The sequence below is a fragment of the Gymnoscopelus braueri genome (genome assembly GCF_963280865.1).
Source record: "Gymnoscopelus braueri genome assembly, chromosome: 18".
In the NCBI taxonomy this organism is placed as follows: domain Eukaryota; kingdom Metazoa; phylum Chordata; class Actinopteri; order Myctophiformes; family Myctophidae; genus Gymnoscopelus; species Gymnoscopelus braueri.
In genome coordinates, this window is record NC_137618.1 from 30,441,012 (window position 1) to 30,463,511 (window position 22,500).

At 43.6% G+C, this 22,500-nt stretch overlaps 1 protein-coding gene across 3 annotated transcripts in view; it reads left to right on the forward strand.

Annotated features, from left to right (window-relative positions):
• The window catches only part of gli2a (GLI family zinc finger 2a), a 102,842-nt gene that overhangs the window by 49,063 nt on the left and 31,279 nt on the right, over positions 1 to 22,500 (forward strand). For all 3 annotated transcript variants that reach the window (XR_013932040.1, XM_080412875.1, XM_080412876.1), the window contains exons 3-4: positions 6,379 to 6,481; positions 21,845 to 22,065. Coding sequence is in view for 2 of the 3 variants with exons in the window: in XM_080412875.1 (XP_080269001.1) it covers positions 6,379 to 6,481; positions 21,845 to 22,065 (324 nt within the window). In the remaining variant the exon portion in view is untranslated. The remainder of the gene's footprint in view (positions 1 to 6,378; positions 6,482 to 21,844; positions 22,066 to 22,500) is intronic.

The window sequence follows — 22,500 nt, forward strand, 5'->3', positions numbered from 1 at the left end:
TCCTATGGTGCTACTGCTATGTATTCAACAACAAGGTTCCATTATTGTCCATGAAATAAAACGCTATTATCACAGGAAGCACACATCCTATATGTTCAGTCTGGCCATCCTCTGCCTGTGCCAGCATGTCATTTATAGCACCATTTGAAGATACTTTATGCTATGAATGAGTGTGTATGGGGGATGGGATATGATGACCATAATCATCACTGAGGCTCTTTGTGATTGGCTATAGCAGCTTCTCAGTCAGCTGCGTCTGTCGGGGCCAAAGGGCCCCTGACAGGGGGCGCTGTTTGAAGTTTGGAACTTAATCCAGACAATTGTATTTACTGTATATCTACTGTCACCCTGTATGGACATCAGCTAATCAGGCCCTCACATGTGTGTGCGTGTGTGTTTGTGTGCACGTGTGTGTGTGTGTGTGTGTGTGTGTGTGTGTGTGTGTGTGTGTGTGTGTGTGTGTGTGTGTGTGTGTGTGTGTGTGTGTGTGTGTGTCAGGGGGGGAGGGGGGGGGGCTCAAGATGATAAATCGGAGTTTGACCAGGTACCTGATTAGACTGAAACCTCATCAGTCTTCACGCGTGCACGCTCGCGCGCGCACACACACAAACAAACACACACACACACACACACACACACACGCACACAGTGCGTGTGCTAGTGTGTGTGTGTGTGTGCTAGTTTCTCACTAGCCTCCTGTTCCTCCTGAACACTGGAAACCAGCACAGCTTAACTGGAGCACAGCTGACCCTGGGTCTGTAACTGAGCAGACCTCAGGACAATTAGGAGAGGTGATGGATCACACGGCTGGTGGGTTCAGAGAGTAGGGCTATCACCATTTTGTTTTGTATTTCTTTTACATTTTGGAGAAAAGGTTCTATATTTCAATACAGCAATGCATTAATATTAAAAATTAAATGTACTTCATAAGTTGTACTTTTGAATACTTGAATACATTTTGTCCACCACTAGTGACTCCTTCAGGAGGCTGTGTGTTCTGCTCTCCTGGAAGCCCATAAATCCTACTGTCGCCACTCACATGCTATGTGTGTTTGTTCTTTTCAACGCAGTCAAATCCTCCGTTTTAATTGAACTGTCAGGGTGTAAAAATGCACCCAAACGGACTAAACAAATGCAGACTGTGCATGATTAAACACACACTGAGAGTTTTTTTTTCTTAGTTTTTTTACTACAGTAACAAGCCGTCTCCCCCGCCACCACTTTACACTGCATGGCTGCTTACCCAGAGTGCACTGCTGGGAAACTCACAGCCTCAGTGTGTGTGTGTGTGTGTGTGTGTGTGTGTGTGTGTGTGTGTGTGTGTGTGTGTGTGTGTGTGTGTGTGTGTGTGTGTGTGTGTGTGTGTGTGTGTGTGTGTGTGTGTGTGTGTAGTTAGGATCCAAGCCAACTTTTCCTCCTGGAATTTCCTGTCTCAATCAAGCGCACCCCTTAATCTCTCCTCCTCCTCCTCCTCCTCCTCCTCCTCCTCTCTTGCTCACTCTTTCTCTACTCTCTCTGCCCACCCTCCCTCTCTCTCTCTTTCCCCTCTCTTTCTCCCCTCTCTGCCCCCCCTCCCTCCTTCCCTCCCTCTCTGTGCATTTCTCAGTACATTATATTACTGCTCTGAAAAATTAGTCCTCTCAACTCAACACTGAAACAGTGTTGCCAAATTTTGCGAGAGAAACAAGCAACTAGGTCTACGAAAATTAGCCCAAAATAAGCAACTAGGGCCGTTCAGTCAAGCGTTATTGTCTAATGTTGTTTAAAGAGCAGTGGTTCTCAAACATTTACATGTCAAGGACCCCCAAATGAATATGTGTTGGTCACGTATCCCTATCGGAAAATGTTTTGTGCCAAGGACCCCCCCATACAAGATTTATGTTGTTAAAATGTTTCAAAAACATTCAAGAGTTTTTCCCCCAAAAAAGTTCGAAAATAGCAGATGTAGGGTTAAAGTGGTTAAACTGAAACAACCACACTTTAGAAACAAGCCCAAATAACCGCAACCCACAACTTCCAAAATGTACAAGCGACATTACAGAAAAACAAGCCCCGAAGTCGCTTGTAATAAGCAGACTTGGCAACGCTGCACTGAACCCAGAGAGAGAGAGTAGAGAGGACAGAGATGAGGGAGGGAGAGGTGGAGAGAGAGGACAGCTTCCTCTCTGAGAGCAGTGAGACAGGTTCTCTGTTCACCTGTCTGTCATCAGCCACCCAGCCAATCAGCACCGCTCCCCATCTGATATGGTTATTATGGGAGTCCAATCACAATCTCTGGTACAAGGCTGTCCAATCTGAAGTGCTGTTACAAAGTAGTGTGTGTGTGTGTGTGTGTGTGTGTGTGTGTGTGTGTGTGTGTGTGTGTGTGTGTGTGTGTGTGTGTGTGTGTGTGTGTGTGTGCATACGAGTGCGTGTGTGCGTGCGTGCGTGACTAATGGGTTGAGAACTCCAGCGTTCAGTGTAAATTCAGAGAAGAATTCATTCATTAAGCCATTGTTTGATCCAATTCCAGGCTTCCTGACCTACTCCTTGACCTCCCCCCCACACACACACACAGAGTAGTGTCAAGCAGGGTGAATACACACAAAGCTTCAACTTCTGTCGACACTCTTGAAACAAAGCTCACACTCTCAGCTTGTCCTCATGGCTTTTATAATACACAACTTGACTTAGTTCTCTCTCTCTCTCTCTCTCTCTCTCTCTCTCTCTCTCTCTCTCTCTCTCTCTCTCTCTCTTCTCCTCTCTCTCTCTCTCTCTCTCTCTCTCTCTCTCTCTCTCTCTCTCTCTCTCTCTCTCTCTCTCTCTCTCTCTCTTCTCTCTCTCCTCTCTCTCTCTCTCTCTCTCTCTCTCTCTCTCTCTCTCTCTCTCTCTCTCTCTCTCAGAGGGTTGGCTGAGTTCCAGCAACAGTCAGACATCTTGACACAAACACTAAGCTGTGTTTGTGAGACGAGAAAAGACAAGAAGAGCGAGAGAGATAGAGGACGAGTGAGAGGAAAATAAAGAGAGAGAGAGAGAGAGAAAGAGGGGGGGGGTCGGGGTTGAACGAAAGACATTAATTGTCACCATGAAGCCTGATTTACACTTTGTCGTACGACGGTGTAAATCGTCTATTTTCGGTGGCCGACAGTGACAAAGCATAAATTAGCCATGAGGTGTTTCAACATATCTATATGGCCGGCCTCTGGTCAGACTAAATTAAATACATGCATTTCCTTTTAGGAAATGTACACTGTCTGATATGTTACCGTTGATATTTATGTTTGATAATATCACAATTTAACAATTTAATAAAAAGAATCATGTAACCACATTAACCCTGGCATCTCCCAATGTGCCACGACGTGTTGTGAGCTTGTAGATTTTCACAAATTGTCGCACAAAGAGGTATAGGGCTTGTTAAGAAAATGCTCCATGCCCTTTATTTTTTTTGTATTACAACAAATCGACAGTGGTGTAAAGTAACTAAGTACTTTTTACTCAAGTACTGTACTTAAGTACAGTTTTTAGGTATTTTTTACTTTACTGGAGTACTTCCAATTTTCTGTACATTTACTTCTACTCCACTACATCTCAGATTTGAAAACTTTAGTTACTAGTTACTTTGTAGATTTTGATTATTATTACAAAACATACAGTAACCACTTCAGCCCTATATACATTTCGGCCATTTGAAAATAGCCGATCTACAAGCTCAATGCGTCGCATTGTGAGCTTGTAGTTCTGCTATTTTCAAAAGATTTTTTTTTTAAACTTGGAAAAACTTGGGACATTCTGCATAACGTCTACTTTTACTTTTGGTACTTAAAGTACATTTTCATACCAATACTTTTGCACTTTTATTCAAGTAAATTTTCTATTCCGGACTTTTACTTGTAACAGAATATTTCTACATTTCAGTATTGTTACTTTAGTAAAAAATGTGAGTACTTTTTCCACCACTACAAATGGAACCCTACTGGACTCACGGTCGAAGCAGGCATCCCCTCGGGTCCTAAGAGGACGAGCGAGGGGAGGCCACGAACCAATCCCAGTGACAATAGCCTCAATCAGGGTTAAGTAGCAGTAATGCCTGTCTTTATGTCTGGGATCCTCTGAAAAAACTACGCGGAGCATTCCAGCGCGGCCCGCAGGCCCGGAGTCTTGTTACGCCTTGTTTTCACAGGAACTCAGCGCCGGAGGACAAAGTAACACATCTCTAACAACAAAAGGTGTTTTAAGAAGAAAATGGGACTTTTACGCTGAGACCCGGCGGCTCCATGGGCTTAGCCGTGTGACGGCTGACGGTCCGAATGAGCGACATGGAGGGATTTCAGAGCAAATCCTAGGAATGCTGACTCATAGAAACCTCCTTGAAAAGCTTCATCACAACCAAGCATTCAATATTAATTAGGTTGTGGTTTTGTTGCTGCATTCAGACCTCCATGCTTCCTACTCATGTTGATTCTGTCGTTCCACAGAACTCCTCTCAGATAGAGGTTAACCCTAGGTTCTTACTAAACCAATGCTTAGTTGATCAGCGTTGAATCAGTACTTGGCCCACTCTTTTTCCCCCCTTCTACACCATTCCCCATTACACCATTTCTATACCGAAATTAGCCGATTTACACTGAGTGACAAAGAGTGAGAGAGAGAGAGGAAATTAACAGTATAATACTTTTTTGTCCACAAATTCGTTTCGATTGGGCATATACTTCGTTGTGCGCGGTATCGCGTACCGAAAATAGCCGATCTACAAGCTCACAACGTTGTGAGCTTGTAGATCGGCTATAATTCCATGTGCGCGACACAGCGCTCAATTAGGTATAATCAAGCTTTACTGGAGATGTGGTGTACGGCATGGATTTCTACAGAAGGCGATTCTTTCAACATAAAATGCTGCATTCAAGTTCAGGAGAGTAAGAAAGGTTCTCTTACAGCACTTTTTAACAGCGGGCGACTCTCGGGCGATCCCGGGCGACATCGTCCAAAAGATAAAGAAAATCCATCTTTCATCGCCCCCCCGCCCACTTCGCCCTATCGCCAGTAGTCGCCGGCTCTCATAGACATATAATGCACTTCCGGAAAATACTATCCTGATCGCCCGCTGATCGCCCGCTGTTAAAACGCACCGTTAGGCTTGAATGCTGCCTTCGAGAGGGATGGCATTTGAGTTTCTTTCACCATAATAATAAAATGCTGCGTCCATGGTCTGGAGAGGGCACTTTTTTACCGACGGGTAAAGGGGCAGGGGTTCGAGCCCCCTTTCATGTCTATGTGTGCACGTGCCTGCTGAAGCTCATTAGCACAATAAATCCCCCTGCCAAGCGGAGATTCACTCTTATCTGAGCAGCAGATGTGCGGCCTCCCACACAGGAGACCCGGGTTCGAATCCCGGGGTAGGACATAAAACTTACGGATTGTGGCTTTAAAATATGTTCTCGCTAAGCTTTGACTTTTGACCCTGTCGCTCCAAGTTCACCCGAGGCTTGATGAACCACGGACAGCCAACCAGCTATTATAGGAATGAACCCCAAGGAGATGGGATCGACGTGTTGTGAGCTCGCACTGTAGATCGCTATTTTCGTTATCCGTCCCACGACGAAGTATACAGGACTTAAGTCTTAAGTGGTTAACATCCCTTTAGTTTGTTTTTCCCTGATCATTAAAACATGTCGAGATGCAGCTGCCTGTTGTTGCACTGTTTAAACGGAGCTCCGCTCATCCACCCTAAACATCTAAAGACTTGAACTCTAAAGCCTGTGTACTCAGACGCTGTAATAGCAGTAATTAATGCATATCTGCTGTGCGCTTCTAATGAGACCCGTTTTCCCTGAAGCCAGCAGACCTTTTGAAAACGGCAGGAAATGCTTCATTTACACATTCTTTGTCCCTCGTATAAAAGGAACGCAACTCATTGTTGTGTGTTACAATAAAAGACTTTGCGTTGGTCTTATTAGACGGGGCAGACCGTTAAAATGGACCTGCACTCTCTCAGCGCCCGATCTGCCTCTGACAGACTGGAAGGTTCCCATTACAGCGGCATTATGGGAACTGTAAAACGCTGTTATTGCACCTCCCGCTGTGAGGCGGGCATGGAGCCTATCACGGAACGCCGCACTATACTGTACACAAACACATTCCGTCAACTATCACGCAATCACAAGAGATGCTTTGTCCACTGATATATATCTGATGCTTGTACTCCTTATACCATTGGTTGATTGTAATGTCGCTGATCTAGGATCTGAACCTTGTAATCCTTACTATTGGTTGACTGTCTCTCTCACTGCTTTTTATTTCAATCAATTTCAGTTTTCCGGTTAAGAAGCTTTGAAGTTTATAATTGAAGCTTTTGTTCCTTTACTGATTTCTTTCCATCTCTCTCTCTCTCTCCCCCAGGTGCTCATCATGTCTTCCCTACCTTCCACACGCCCATCCCCATCGACATGCGACACCATGAGGGGCGGTACCATTACGAGCCACACCCTCTCCACATGCATGGGTAAGTCCTAACAGGCGCTTCGGTCACTTGTCATGACAACTGTCACCTTTGCTTATTCCACTCTACGGAGCCGTCTTGTACCCTGTAAGTAGCCCATGTGGCCCAGAGGTCAGGAGCCTATCTCCTGTTTCCGTAGCGTGATGCGGCTTGATGTGCAAGTATACCCCCTGGACATGACGCCAGTATGTCACAGGGACTTCCTCCAATCCAACCCTCCTTGATGCTGAGTGCCAAGCAGAGAGGTATCGGGTCCCGTTTCTATAGTCTTTGGTATAACTTTCCTGGGGATTGAACCCTGATCTCCCAGTCACTCAGGGCGGACATTCTAACCACAAGGCAACTGAGCTGGTGTACCCTGTAGAAAGACAGCCGCAGCAGCAACGACAATAACAGCAGCAATAATAATAATACCATTGTAAAGTGCTTCCTCCTATCAATTATTTATACTTGAACAAATCCAGAACCTTGGATTTGTTCATGTTCTTCTATCTTCACTAAAAAAAGAAAATTTATATTGTCACAATATGCTATCAAGGTATTTGGTCCAAAGTTATTGTGATATTTCATTAGTAGCAGGGCCGGATTACCCATAGGCCGTTGGGGGCGAGTGCCCTGGGGCACCAGCCAATGGGGGCACCCAATTATTTATTTATTTTTTAATAAGAATTAAATAACATAACCTTAACATAACCCTAACCCTAAAACCGAAATAAAGTAACCAAAAACCGAAAAGAAACTAACAAAATCCGCCAATTTTTCTAGCGAGTGCACGATTTCGGCGCCCGTGCGCTTTGGGGGGCACCTCAACTTGAGGTCGCCCTGGGGCACCACATAGTGCTAATCCGGCCCTGATTAGTAGTTAAAAGAGAGATGAGAGAAAGAGAGATGCAGCTGAGAGAGAGAGAGATATGTGTGTTAACATTTCCTGTCCTATCTAGTTGTGGTGTGAGGTCCTGCAGAGCTTCTGGCATGGTTCACAATGGAGCAGCTCTCTGCCAACAAAACAGAGAAACTCCTCTGACGACCCAAACAATAAATCCTCTGCTGCAGAAAGAGGAGAACAGTGCACTGGTTAAAAGGAAAAGTCAGTGTAGACGTAAAAAAAAAAAACATGAAACTTTAGAGAGTCCACTGTTGCGTTAAAAACGTTTACAGTCAAGTTGGCTTCAAAAGTATTTAAGTATTCAAATACTATACAGTATCGCAGAACAACACCTTTGAAGTGCAACACATTGGTAATGGGAGCACTTTCCAGGCAGATAAGTGGCGCTTTTACACTGTACGGTACCAGTTCAACTCGACTCGACTTTTACGGTATTCCATCTGGCAAAGATTGTGTACCTCCGTCAAGGTTCCAAGCAAGATGAGGTGATACCAAATGGTGACGTGAATACACCGCAGACAGGTTAGAAAGGCCAGAGGAGTAGGAAACGGTGCGTGGATATATAGTGTAAATGTGCGAATTACCGGATATGGAAGGTGGGATCTAGACCGTATCCACAGGTACTGCGGAAAGGTCTGGTAACGTGAGGTTAGAGAGTAGAGGAGCTTGGAGGGAGGACACACCAGTGGATCCTATGTGGAGCCTTTTCGTCAGAACGAGTGATGTGTTTAGCTACTGTAAACTGCAGATGAACGTCTCCTCGGGCTATGGGATTTAAACTCTGCACTCTCCAGGAGTGTCAAAACCTTTTTAACCACTTAAAACCGGAGTCCCCTAGGGGTCTATACTAGAACCTCTATTTTGCCCCCTCTACACCAAATCTCTTAGCCAAAAAAATTGCTGATCTATGAGCTCACAATGCGTTGCAACGCAACGGGTCGTGAGCATGTAGATCGGCTATTTCACCGAATGTTGGCCTCAAAATCGGGACGCTGGGGTCATGTGGTTTAACCAGCCGATGTAAATGTGAAATTAATCAAAATTGAGCAACTGCATGCCTTATTTCTCACGTAAAATGAAGTCAGTTTCCACAGAGAGAGAGAGAGATAGAGAGACAGAGAGAGTTAAGTCTTTGTGCTTCAGCCCATCAAACCACAACCCCACAGGAAGAAGCAGTAGATTTTTATGAGAGGTTATAATACCATTCTATTGTAAAACCTCTGAGCCGTTGCACAGTAAAATAGACCCAGATACAGATTCGGAACCATGTGGTGCCCCTCAGGACTGTGTAAGCATACTTCATAGTGCCCTGCTCAAGGGCACGGTGGCAGCGGGACGTTGACGTCATTTCAAATGGGTTTACGGAGCCCAGGGTTTGAACCCAGCAACCCGCGGGATGCTAGGTAGTGACCTCAGCCTAGCGGTCTGTGCGTGTCACATGGTATTTAGCATGCCAGAGAAAGAGGGAGAGAGTGAGAGGGGGAGAGAGGGGAGGGAGAGAAGGGGATGGAGAGAGAAATTAAGGGGGAGAAAGGGGAGAGAGAGAAGGGGAGAGGGGGATGGAGAGAGAGAAATGAAGGGGGAGAGGGGGGAGAAAGAGAGAGAGAGAGGGAGGGGAGAACTGGGGAGAGAAATCAGAAATGGGAGGAGGGGGAGTGAGAAGGGAAGGGAGAGAAATAAATGTAGGGAGAGAGAGTGAGAGAAATGGAGAGGGAGAGAGAAGGAGGCAGGGGGAGGGGCAGAGAGACGGAGGGAGAGAGACAAAGAGAGAGAGAGAGAGAGAGACGGATAGAGAGATAGAGGAGTGAATGAAAGTTATGAGCATTCATGGGTTCAACAGTAAAGTTTGTCGTTATGTTATAGTCGGGCGTTCTCAGAGCAAAGCCACAATCCAGGGAAGCAGGCCGCTGTGCCAGTGTGTGTCTGATGGGTAATTAGCATCCGAAATCCAGCCTTCCGTTCCCGCAACCTCAAACAACAACGCAAATATGGATGAGGGGAAAACACAGCCCTCCGCTGGCTCATTTCGCGGTTAACTTTTTTTTTTGTTTCTCGTGCTTTTCGAGGGAGGCAGTTGGACGGTGGTGAGACTGCAGAGTTGGCTGCTGGAAAGCTGAAGCCGAAAATAGCCAATCTACAAGCTCACAATGTGTCAGCGCTGCGACGCTTTGTGAGCTTGTAAATTGGCTATTTTAGTACGCAACATTGGTGCGCAAATACGTATAAATCAGGCTTGAGATGAGATAAGCTCATGGTTTCCCTGTGTGGCAGAAGCCTGTGGTTCCCCTCCGGCAGACAGTCAGACTGGTGGCCGACCCCCTGAGGCGGGAATGTGTTGATTAAATGGGTTGTTATACACAGCAGACATTTGGTTTGTTGGTTGTTTTTTTAACATCATTGGTTTGGTTTGGCTAAGTAACACGGAAGGATAACAGCGGGTGGGAGTGTGTGTGTGTGTGTGTGTGTGTGTGTGTGTGTGTGTGTGTGTGTGTGTGTGTGTGTGTGTGTTTATTTGCAGTGTTGGGGTGTAGCTTAGTAGCAGAACTTCAAGGTTAGCTATACTTTCCAGTATTGGATGTGTTTCCAGTGTGCGCGGTATTTGAACTATTTACTAAATCTAATTATTATCTATTTTTTCCATCAATTATCTGAGTGTCTTGACAAAAAAAAAAAAAAAGCTATTTATCAACCCCCAGCAGGAGGAATGGAGTATTATGTGAGTCATTTGTGTCACTATTATGTGGTAATGCAGCTGAAGGAGATATATACAGTATGAAGCAGAGATATTATATATATATATATATATATATATATATATATATATATAGGCTACACACACACACACAGAGTAATATCCTTGATATTGCTGACTTATACAGAAATTGGTTTTGAATGGACCCTTCGCTAAACCCCACCCCAAAAGCGATTGTCCAATGCCAGCTTAGCAACCGTTGTTAGCCTGGCATAGGTCTGGCAAGCTTTCATCACCTGACATAGCTCTGTCAATGTTATTTCGCCCGCACACACACAATCATTTGCAACATAATAGCAAGAATAGGAATACCACGATAACGCAATGGTGACTATGAACCACGTACCCAACCCCGTTGGAGGCTGCTTTTCCCAAGCTGAAATCTGCACTTAAACTGCAAGGCTGCATGGCTGTGTTGTTGAACACATACACAGCTTAATGTCAGGAAAGTTACACGACACGACTCACTCGCCCAGGTGCTGTCAATAATAGGCTACTAATCACCGTAATCGTAACAAAATTCAGAATCACAGCGCTGCCTGTTTCGGATTCCGCACGTTAAAGTATATTAATTCATTTGTTCGTCTATTTATTAACTGCTAATGCAGTCTTACCCTGCGGTACATGAAAACTCATGTTACAGTCATGGATCAACTTCAACCTGGTGTTTGCACTTTCTCCATTTACGGTCCGTGCATCTATATAAACGTTCAGATTTCAAATATAAAGTGCTTACCCCATGGCCACGGATGTTACAATTATGCACGGGACTCTCAAAAGTACCCGTATATTCTGTATTGTTCAATAAAAAGCATTTTAATCCGATCAGTGGCCATTTTCTCATAATGTATCAGAGTGCAATACACCTATGAACCAATAGGGTCGCTCAGTTGAAAGCGTATGGAGAAAATGGCCACCGATCAGATTATTTTTATTGAACAATGCGGATGATACGGGTACTTCTGAGAGCCTGTACATAAATGTAACATCCGTGGCCATGGGATAAGCACTTTATATTTGAAATATGAACGTTTATGTAGATGTACGGGGCCATAAATGGAGAACGTGCAAACACCAGGTTGAAGTTCATCCATGACGGCCGTGACAGTCGACCGTCGTGTATCCATGGCTATTACTCCCTCTAACATTTCCCATGTTTTTAGTTTATTGAAATAATGTCATGCACATTTGTCCAGTGCATAGCCTACTGCAGGCCTTGTTGACTAGATTTAGAAGAGATTTTGAAGCTCTTGCTCCTGAAATGATCGATTATTTTTAAGGGGAAAATCCATCATTTAACATGCAAGTCAATGGGTGAGAAGCAGAGTTTGCCAGGCGCTGCCAGGCCTGGGTGTGACTAACTTCGCACCACCAGTCACAGAGTGGAGTGGGTGGGGCTTAGCGAAGGGTCCATTACAATTGCATTATGTCTTCCATTGGAATCAACATTCATTAGTAGAAATGTTAGTAAGCACAGCTATTTCCAGCGTATAGTAATTGGTAGCTTAGCTTAACTACATTTTCAGAATAGCTTCTCCCCTCCCCAACACAGTTTATCTGTGTGTACAGAGAGCTTGTGTCGTTGTGTATGTGCATCTGTATATGAATATGTGTATCCAGCGTGCTGATTGGACAGGGGTGTTGTTGTCTTTGGGTTGGCTGTCTTGGCTGATGGGTGGGTCTCTGGTCTTGGCTGACTGACTTACTGCCAGGAATGTTCTTCATGAGCGAACCAGGGACCCATCAATCTGACGCTGCTATGTCGCAAATCAATATCCCTCACCCCCCAAAAAACAGAACACAGTTCACATGGTCGTCATGTCATTCTCTCATGCTAAAAAACTAAAAAGAAAACACATTCCTTACGGTAAAGTATGGGACAGCCATAGAGACCAGTAATAGATAATTACCCTATGTACAATCCCGGCTCATTAAAGTAGATTACAGCTGTCCCATAGAGTTTCCTTTGCAGAAACTCCAAATAACTCCCACCTTAAACCACACCTTAGCATATCAAGATGAAACGAATACAAACAAAACATACTCTCTCGCCATGCTTTCGGCCTGGCAGAGACAATAAAGAGTGGTGCTGAACAAGAGAGAGAGAGTGAGTGAGTGAGTGAGTGAGTGAGTGAGTGAGTGAGTGAGTGAGTGAGTGTGTGTGTGTGTGTGTGTGTGTGTGTGTGTAGGTAAACAGAGAGAGAGTTGTACAGTATCAAACTGTGACAATGTTACAATTACAATTTAGGATTTCATCAGATGCTCTTATCCAATTGGAAATACTCCAGTAAAGTAAAAACACCTCAAAATTGTACTTAAGTACAGTACTTAAGTAAATGTACTTAGTTACTTTACACCACTGAGAGCAACATATGCATTGTGCAAGATCAGAGTACATACTATAATATAGCAAACAGTATATGTCTTTCTAAATACATGTGAAGAAGTAACCCAACATACATCTGCCTAGTATAACATCTATCAAAACAGGCAACAAGAAGTGATACAAGGAATGAGGAGTGCTAGGGGGTGAGGTAGAGTCAGACAGCAGTGGGAGATGGGGAGTTAAGTCTGCAGTCCTGACCAAATCCACCGTGTCCTTCCTGATCAGGACCCCAAAACAACTATAGTCAGGCTCTCAGCTGGGCCCCATGAGGGCCATGCAGGATGATTTATCTCAGCCCGGCCCCTGAGGGCCAGCCTGGTGATTCATCTCCATCACTGCGCCTACCCAGGACTACAGACAGAGAGAGAGAGAGGGTGTCATAATTCACCCAACGCCCAGAAAAGAGACAGCATGCCAGAGAGGCAAATACTAACTTGTTAAGTTGGCTAGGAAGGCAGGCAGACAGATAGACAAATTGATTATGAGTCAGATTAACTGCCAGTGCCTATACATTATCAGCCTATCAGAAATACAGGCAGATAGGATAGGCAGACAGGCAGATAGTGTAAGCGTACGTACTACAGACAGACAGGCAGATATGTAGTCCCTCAAATAAACAGTCAGGCAGAACCAAATCAAATTGATCATTCAGACCAGTGGTTTACAATCTTTTTCATATCAAGGTCCATTATGTATTCGCCATTTGAACCACGGACCACCATTTGATGACATTTAGCCTCTCAGACCAAAAAACTATATTTTGTTATCGTTGGATAAGAGTTTGTCAAAATAACAATTCCTCTACATTCTCTAATTGTGTAGACTTCTTGTAAATTAAGTAATGCAGATGTTTAACAATAATTTAACTCTAGACAGCGTAAAATGTTACGCTCTCAAGAGTTAAAGATCTATAACGGCCCATTTGGTTACCAACTCTACATCATTTAGCTGGGGACCACCTGGAGACCCCTCAAGGAACACTGGTGGTCCCCGGACCACCAATTCAGACCATCAAAAAGGACTGCCAGGTCTTCATGGCTTGATCATCTATCTATCTATATCTACCTACTGTACATAAATGGAAAGTTACAGTACAGTACAGCACATTAAGTTCAAACCAATCTTTAACTGTGTGAATAAGACCTGACCCTGATTAGTAGATGATCTGGGTGATGTTTACATGATACACTCATCCATGCTGTAATTGTGGTGTGTTGTTTATTCTGGTACGTAAGGCCTCCTTCAGTGTCTGTATAGTTGTGGTGTGTTGTATGGTATGTACTATAGTATGTTGGTGTGTACTTCCTGACTCACACACTGACTCAACAAGCTCTGCCCTGTCCACAATCAGACCGTAACAATGGATCACAGAGTTATAATCATACAGTACTGAGCAGCCAAGCAAACAGCAATTACCTCCTGGAAACATGGACTCTTGCTTCCACCAGCTCTCTTCATTCTTTCTCTCTCTCTCTCTCTCTCTCTCTCTCCCCCCCCCCTCTCTCGCTCTTTCTCTCAAATAGTATAATAATGTCTCTGCTTGTCATCTGTACCCAACTAAATTGATTTAAAATCATCTATAATCATTCCTCTATACTTGTCATCTGTACCAAGCTAGTTCCACTAATCAGCGACTCCCTCAGGTAAACTTTGCACAGAGCTACATCAGCTATGATGGTGGGCACTTAACAGACCTCCCGCTGAGCACTGCCCAACACCTCTGTAACTAAAACCACTAAGGAAACACACTCACACTCACACACACGCACACACACACACACACACACACACATATGCACGCACACTTCAAGTAACATCTTGTCAGGGAGAGGGCGGTTCGACAAGGCCTTCAATAATGGTACCTGTCACGGAGGACTGCTATTTGCTGCCTCCTGTCAGGCAACGGCAATAAATTTCACCTTATTATCACAGCCTCAAAACATGCACTCACTGCTCACCTACGCTGCTGTGTGTTGACATGTCAGGCTGCCCCCGGGGCTGCTGGGTATATGGGATTAACAACACACTGTTTTGTTGCTTTGAAAGGGGAGCAATGCCATACATTGTCATTTGGAGAATATAATTAGAAGGTACTGTATGTACATTTTTTTAACAGAAATATATCATTCTGATGGCCATATCAATGAAATACTGCCTAGTCCATTGATAAAAGTAGTTCCCGTACCAAAAATATATTACGGCTTTATTATGTCAGATACACTATCATTGGAATGCAAATATGAACTAGTTCTAATCCTCCTAGAATTTAAACTACAATGGTTGTGGAGGGCATATCTCCGCCAGGCCGGGTGGGCTACCCATACTGATGATGTCAATCTTGTCCAACTATGGAGTTCCACACTGCTCCAGACTGGCTTCCAACTATGGGACGTTCATCCTATAGCCTGAAGGGATGGGGCGTCGGAGGTTATAAATTCATTCATTTTGACAAAATACTCAGATTGAGTTCCCTGGCTAGCTGGCAGCATGCACAAGAGATTTGACACTGATCCATGTAGTAGTTCAGTGTAGTTTGCGGTTAGCCACGGACAGACACACAAACAGGAGCGAACACATGATCTCGCCCCTGCCTTTAGCCTGGCAGAGATGATTAACTCATTCAGTGCCAATGAATTAGAAAAATAATTGCGAACTGTGCCAGCAATTTTTCAATTTTCTCATACCTTTTTCAAGTAGTCACAGAATATTTATCTCCAGTATAATCGATGTGTGGTTTCACAAATGTCAACGAGGTCATTGGACCTTGTTGACATTAATTGTCTGGCTTTTGAAAATAACATAATAACATTGAAAAATACATAGTAAAAAAAAAGTGCTCAGGAGCCGAGATACAGCCTTTTTCAGTAATAAGTTAAACAAGAAGTGAATGGAGCAGCACATTTTCAAATGATGATATATCTTGGGTTCTGAACGTTTTTTTTACATTTTTTTCAAAAACACGTCAAACACGTCATTGGCACGTTGCGCCATTGCGGTAAAACACGTGAAACACGTCAATGGCACTCAATGAGATTAAGACAAACATCTACAGTATGAAGCAAACATTTTCAAGATTTGATAAGATGTTTTCTCTGGTCTGAGAGGAAAGAGACTAAAGTCTGGGATTAGAACTAATTTAGCTGTTCCTTAACTGGGAAACATTCCACAGCATGACAATAACAGTGCACTGCGTGTGTGTGTGTGTGTGTGTGTGTGTGTGTGTGTGTGTGTGTGTGTGTGTGTGTGTGTGTGTGTGTGTGTGTGTTCGCCTGTTCCTTCTCATTTCTGTCATTCTGACACGGAACTAAAATAAAATAAACAACACTAAAATGAACCACTGTAAACTGAACTGAAGAGAAGAGAACAGAATTGATCTGACTTGAACTAAACTATCCAGAACAGAACAGAACTGTACTTAATGATATGCATTGGTGGACACTGGACAGTAATGAAGACCATTAGTTGAGTACGGTACTTAAGTACATTTATGTACTTAAGTATTTGTACTTCACTTGAGTATTTGTATTTTTGGATACTTATGACTTTCACGCCACTACATTTCTAGGAAGGGAGAAAGTACATTATGAAATTAACCACTTAAGCCCTATTTCAAATATAATGCAAATATTAACCATTTTCACTAGTATTGATATTTTTATTTTTTTTCTGGAAAATGTCATACTTTGAAATACTTAGTATTTTTAACGCATGTACTTTTGAATACTTCACTATTTTTAAATGCAAGTACTGGTAAGCAAGTACATAATTTACAACTTTCACTAGTCGAGTAATATTTGACCAGCAGTATCTACGTATACTTTGCCTCAAGCACTAGGGGGTCGAGTACTTTGTCCACCACTTATGATGTGACCCGAACTAAACTAAAACTAAACGAAACTAAGCAGAACCGATCTGACCTGAACTAAACTGAACAGAACTGAACAGAACACAAACTGAACAGAGGTCTCTTTATAAGCCAGTCTGTAGAGAGCAGAGCAGCCGGCTGGCATAAAGTTGGCCGGCGGACAGGCAGCTTCCAGACCCCCTTTACTGGAAACCGACGAGAGCCTGGTCTCTGGGTGTTGGTTCCTCCGTGCGTCGGTTGGCACTCACACAGAGACGGAGTATGTGAATGAGAGACTGGTGGTTGTACTGTGTGTGTGTGTGTGTGTGTGTGTGTGTGTGTGTGTGGGGGGGGGGTGTATGAACTGGGACACTGCCAACAAGTCTCTCTCCAGGCCTCAGACCCAGCTTTTCAGAATCGCAACTGCTCTCTGCAGCCAGGCGCACTTTCCCTTCCACTGAAACACGCTCCCATCTCCCACTAATAAAACCTCCACTGAAACACTCTCTCCTCTTCTACTGAAAGTGAAACTCTCTCCTCTTCGCTGAACGCTCCATCGAAACACCGTCGTTTCCACTGAAACACGTCTTACTGAGTAAAAATACAAAAGTACTGGTACCAAAATGTACTTAAGTACCAAAGTAGAAAGTACTCATTATGCAGAATGTCCCATTTCACAAGTTTTCAAATGTATAAATTGTAAAAAAAAAAAAAAAAATAGCATGGCCACAAGCTCACAATCGCGACACGTTGTGAGCTTGTAGATCGATAATTTCAAATGGCCGAAATGTATATAGGGTTGAAGTGGTTAATGTATGTTTTGTGATAATAATCTAAATCTACAAAGTAACAAAGTTTTCAAATAATTGTAGTGAAGTAAAAGTATCATATATGCCTCTGAGATGTAGTGGAATAGAAGTAAAAGTACTGAAAACTGTACTCAAAATTGTACTTGAGTAAATGTACTTAGTTATTTTACACCACTGGAAACCTCCACTGAAACACCCCTCCATTGAAACACCCCCCTCCCCCCCCCCACTAGGACATCTGTAATATCACCAACTCTCTTTTCATCCACTGCCCACAGAAAACTCTGCAGCCATTTTTCCCAGCAGCCAGATCTGATCTTAAAACACAGAAAATGACTTCCAGACCTACAGTAAAAAAGTAAAGATCTCTGGCTACCTGCCAGAGATACTCACCAACCACAGCTAGAATAACCATAATAAAGCAACCCGTCTGTCTAACATCATATTCAATAGGTGACAGAGTAGATGTAATCAGATTACACCAGTTACGCCACCAATACTGTGATGCATTCATATTCTCTGCTAGCAGCATAGGGCTTTGATGATGGTAAGGTCAGTACAACACCAAACAACATTATCTCAGAAACGGTCATCTGCTGTGTCCACCTTCATGCTCCCTGGAATTTCCTCTAGAGTCACCCTTAAGCAAAAATGTCCAGTTGTTTAATTACAGGACTTAAACTTTTGCACACACACACACACACACACACACACACACACACACACACACACACACACACACACACACACACACACACACACACACACACACACACACACACACACACACACACACACACACACACACACACACACACACACACATACACACACTCTCCTGGCACTACAGTACTAATCATTTGAGGAACGTGCTCAATAGAGATTTAATAGGTTTGGGTCAAGGCCCATCTTCAGGCATATCATGTGTCTACTCCACAATGCACCCATCACAAAGATTCTATTCAGGTTTGCAAGAGACGTTTGATGACTATTAATAATATCAAAGGGCGGCCGTAGCTTAGTGGGTAGAGACAGGCCATCTGGTCTTCTGGTGATCAGAAGGTCACCAGTTTGTCCCCTGTGACACCCAGTACACATGTCTAGGTGTCCCTGAGAAATACACTTAAGCCCTAAAAGCTCTCACCTGAACGATCATCATGAGCAGCCATAAACTGGGGGAAGCCAAACACTGAATTTATTTATTTTCACTTAATACCCCTAGTAGTGAGAGTGCGGGATGGCAATGTTTAACAAATCGTTTCTAACAGAACATGAACAAAAAATAAGTAATTAAATTACAATGATGTTGGACAGAAAACCCTTGTTCAACACAAACGCTCCAGTATCTTCATATGATGAGGACATTATGGAGAGAGAAAAAACTGGTCCAAACGTAACTCCCTCCAAGCCCTAGTTATACATGTAATGTATGTATAAACTGGCCTGCCCATTTCCTCTGAGGAGACAGAGACAGAGTAAAATCTTCAGTGTTAATGTGTCATTTGTATAACTCTGAGACTGTACAAATATAACGGAAATAATTTGAATTAACACTGGATTTTACTGTGAGGTACAGGCTGTCCCCAGTCCTCCCACAGCCCAGCAGTCTGCCATGACCTGGGGGAAGTTCTTACAAGGTTAACTCTCCTCTCTGGATCAAACATTTATATAATAGATACAACACTGATGAGCTTTCACCAAACATCACATCCATGAAAATAAACCAATATCATGGCCCAGACAGAGAGAAAGACAGACTTCATCTGTCCTCAGCCAACACAACATCTCCATAGCATCACAGATAATCTTCCTTCTAAAACATCCAACACAAACAGGCACATTCAACAGTCCAGCAGAGAACTTGCATCACTTACTGTAGAAGAATTTAAGTGTTTCCTCACCAGATGCCTTTGTTTTCTTGGTAAATCCATCATTTGGATCATTTAATCAAATGCTGTTTGTTGTTCTTCTTCCATGTTTTGTAAACATCCACTCGAGTTGTATGTTGTCTTCAGTTTGGCTGCCTAGTGGCTACCACGTAGCATATGGCTGCTAGATGGTCATGTTTTGCTGTTCTGTTCTGACCTCAAGCTATTTGCTTCTTGAAAAAGGAGCATAGACTATTAATGTGTTGTGTTTTGCTTCAGTCATTATCCTTACTCATTCCCATGTGGTACTTTAACTTAAAGGTCAAAACACACACACACACACACACACATTACAGAGCAGTGGCAGACACAGGAAGTAGTTACATGAACCAGGAAGTTGACTTGAAGATGTATGAATCATCTATTCTCGATGGTCATTCATCAGTTTATGATGTGCTTTTAATTCCCACCTGCCAATAAAACTGAGTTTGGGGCTAATTCTGTTATTGACCCAATGAACTTGATCAGAATCAACTGGTGTTTGGTTTTAATTACTTTGAGGAGCCCACCAATGAATATATATAAAAGGAAAAAGAAAAGAAAACAACTTTTTGGTTTATGAAAGGGGGAAAAAATGAAGAAGAAAGTATGCAAATACATGACAGCCTTGACAAGACTTGTCTTTGTTTTCTTTTATTTATTTGTTGGTCTTTTTTATTTATTTCTTTACTGTGGTCAGGGTCTCACATAGAACAAGGGCTGAGTTACAGCTGATTTTACTGTGGGTGACGGGTGAGAGCCCACCCCGAAGAGCAAAGGGTCGAAACCTCAAGGGATGTGTAGACCATAGGGCGGGGAGTGGAACCCAGGGATCCTGTACTGCAGGCAGCTAAAGTGCTGGTGAACAGCTGTACTGAAATGTTACATTATCTGTATTACAATGAGAAAATGAAAATGTAATATCAACATATTGAATATATTCAGGGACACGGTGTTGGAAAAATTGTTGCACATCTTAAGTGACACAAGCATTCGATGGAACAGAATCCTGTACACTTAACTTAACTCTTAACTTACTGTACTGCAGGAGGCCTATCAAAGTACAGTACAGTACAGTACAGTACAGTACAGTATAGTATAGTACAGTACAGTACAGTGCAGTACAGTACAGTACAGTACAGTACAGTACATGTGAAGACAGTGTAAGGTATTCTGTTGTAACTCAGGGAAAATACATGATCAAAATGTGTTATGTCTTTAAAGCTGCAATCCCTGAGTTTTTTTCACGGATTGCAAATCTGAGTCTCCATGTATGAGACCAAACATCTACCACTCACCCAAGAAATCCCTGCTTAGCCCCCACTGGAATCCCCACTTGACCAGGGGCGATATTGTGCATATGAGCTTCAGGCAGTACTACTAGTCAACCAGTAGGTGTCCCACCTGACACCAATGGTCTAAATGTCTCAATGGAAGAGTAGAGAGACCACCTCCAACAAACTGCAGATTAACTATTTATATTGTATCAAGGTCACAACTTGTGAGCTTGTAGATCTTGCTATCTTCGCCCAATGTTCTCCTATTTTTGCTTTATTATCATTTTGAATGACATGGCATGCCCAGAATAGGGATGCTAGGATTCATGTGGTTGATGGAATTCACAATAAAGGTGAGAATATGGAGGCATATTGAATATCAGCGTTTGGTCCAAAAATAAAGAACATTTAAGTCAGGGGTCGGCAACCTTTTTGACATGAAGTGCCATGTTTTTATTTTCTTGATACTCAGTGTGCCATATCAACATTAATGTTATGTATTATGTCCAAATACATACTGTAACAACCTTGCTTCTTCTTTAACAATATTTTCTTTCATCATATCAGGATTAGACTATAACCCCACCAGACTCACTCTCTAGTCAAGAGTTTGAATAATGTAGAATTGTGTGCAGGATGTAATTTGCATACAGATGTACTCTCTCTCACACCTATGCCAGTGTCCCCCTCCCCTGTGCCAATGTTGGCACTCGTGCCTAAGGTTGCCTACCTCTGATTTAAGTCATATAGCTTGTGTGTAAGTAATACTAATACATACTAGGTGTTCCTCGCCACACACACCGAGGCCACTGCAGGCTACAGTCACCAGAGATGCTCTTCAGCACACAGACACGAGGAGCAGCAGTAAAGTCAAAGTGCCTCGCCAGCGCCGGTGGCCACGCAGACGGATTTATTTCACGCTCCTGGCCCTCGGGCGTTATCATCAACGATTACAACGCCCACTCCCCCCAACTATGTTCCTCTGAGCAGGAACATCTATTACTCTGCCAAACGATGACAAATTTACTGCACGGTTTTGGACGTGACCGCCGGGCGTATCGGGAGGAACTTCAAACGAGGGCTCGTGTGTTAAGTCGACGGTGGCGAGGCGAGGCAGAGCCCCGGATCAGATTCTGGAGACATCCGGACGATGCCTGTTATCACAGATATACTGTAATGTCTGCTGTGAGGATTCTGGCTCCGGCCCACACAAACACACATGGTGGGGGAACGTGTGTCCTGACTTGTCTGTAGCTCAGGGGAGGATAGAGAGGAGATTATTGCTATTATTTTTATTATTATTACGGATTGACAGCAGGAGGTGGAGCTGAGGTTTGCTGCTGGAAGCGGAATTGAGGATCAATGGAGATGTTACAATTAACTCACTCACTCTCTCTCTCTCTCTCTCTCACTGTCTCTCTCTCGCTGTCTGTCTGTCTGTCTGTCTGTCTCTCATTCTCTCTCTCTCTCTCTCTCTCTCTCTCTCTCTCTCTCTCTCTCTCCAGTCCTCCAGGGTTGAGTGGCAGCCCGGTGCTCTCAGACATCTCTCTGATTCGTCTGTCGCCCCACCACGCGGCGGCGGTCGCCGCGGCGTCGGGGGGAGAGTCTCCGTTTAGCCCCCACGCCTATGTCAGCCCCCACATGGAGCACTACCTCCGCACCTCCGTCCACAGCAGCCCCACCCTGTCCATGATCTCTGCTGCACGAGGCCTCAGCCCTGCTGAAGGTGAGCGCACGCACGCACGCACACACACACACACACACACACACACACACACACACACACACTCTCTCTCTCTCTATGTATCTCTCTTTATGTCTCCCTCTCTGCATCTCTATGTATCTCTGTGTATAAAAATCAATGTAATCAAATCATGTAAAATCAAATAGGCTTTATTGACATGACAACACATAATAATGTATTGCCAAAGCAAGTCTCTCTGTCTCAGAGAGATCAGAGTTAGATGCACAGAGGAGCAAAGGAGAGTAGAAGAGAGACCAACTCCGTAAATCATATCTGCTGTCACTGATGTCATGATGAGGCCATGCTGGCCCCTGCACCTGTATACAAGAACTGTTTGTTCTGAGCACATACACTGACATTTAGGGATGTCCAATATTATCGGAAAATATCGGTATCGGTTTTTGGAAGACAAAAAAA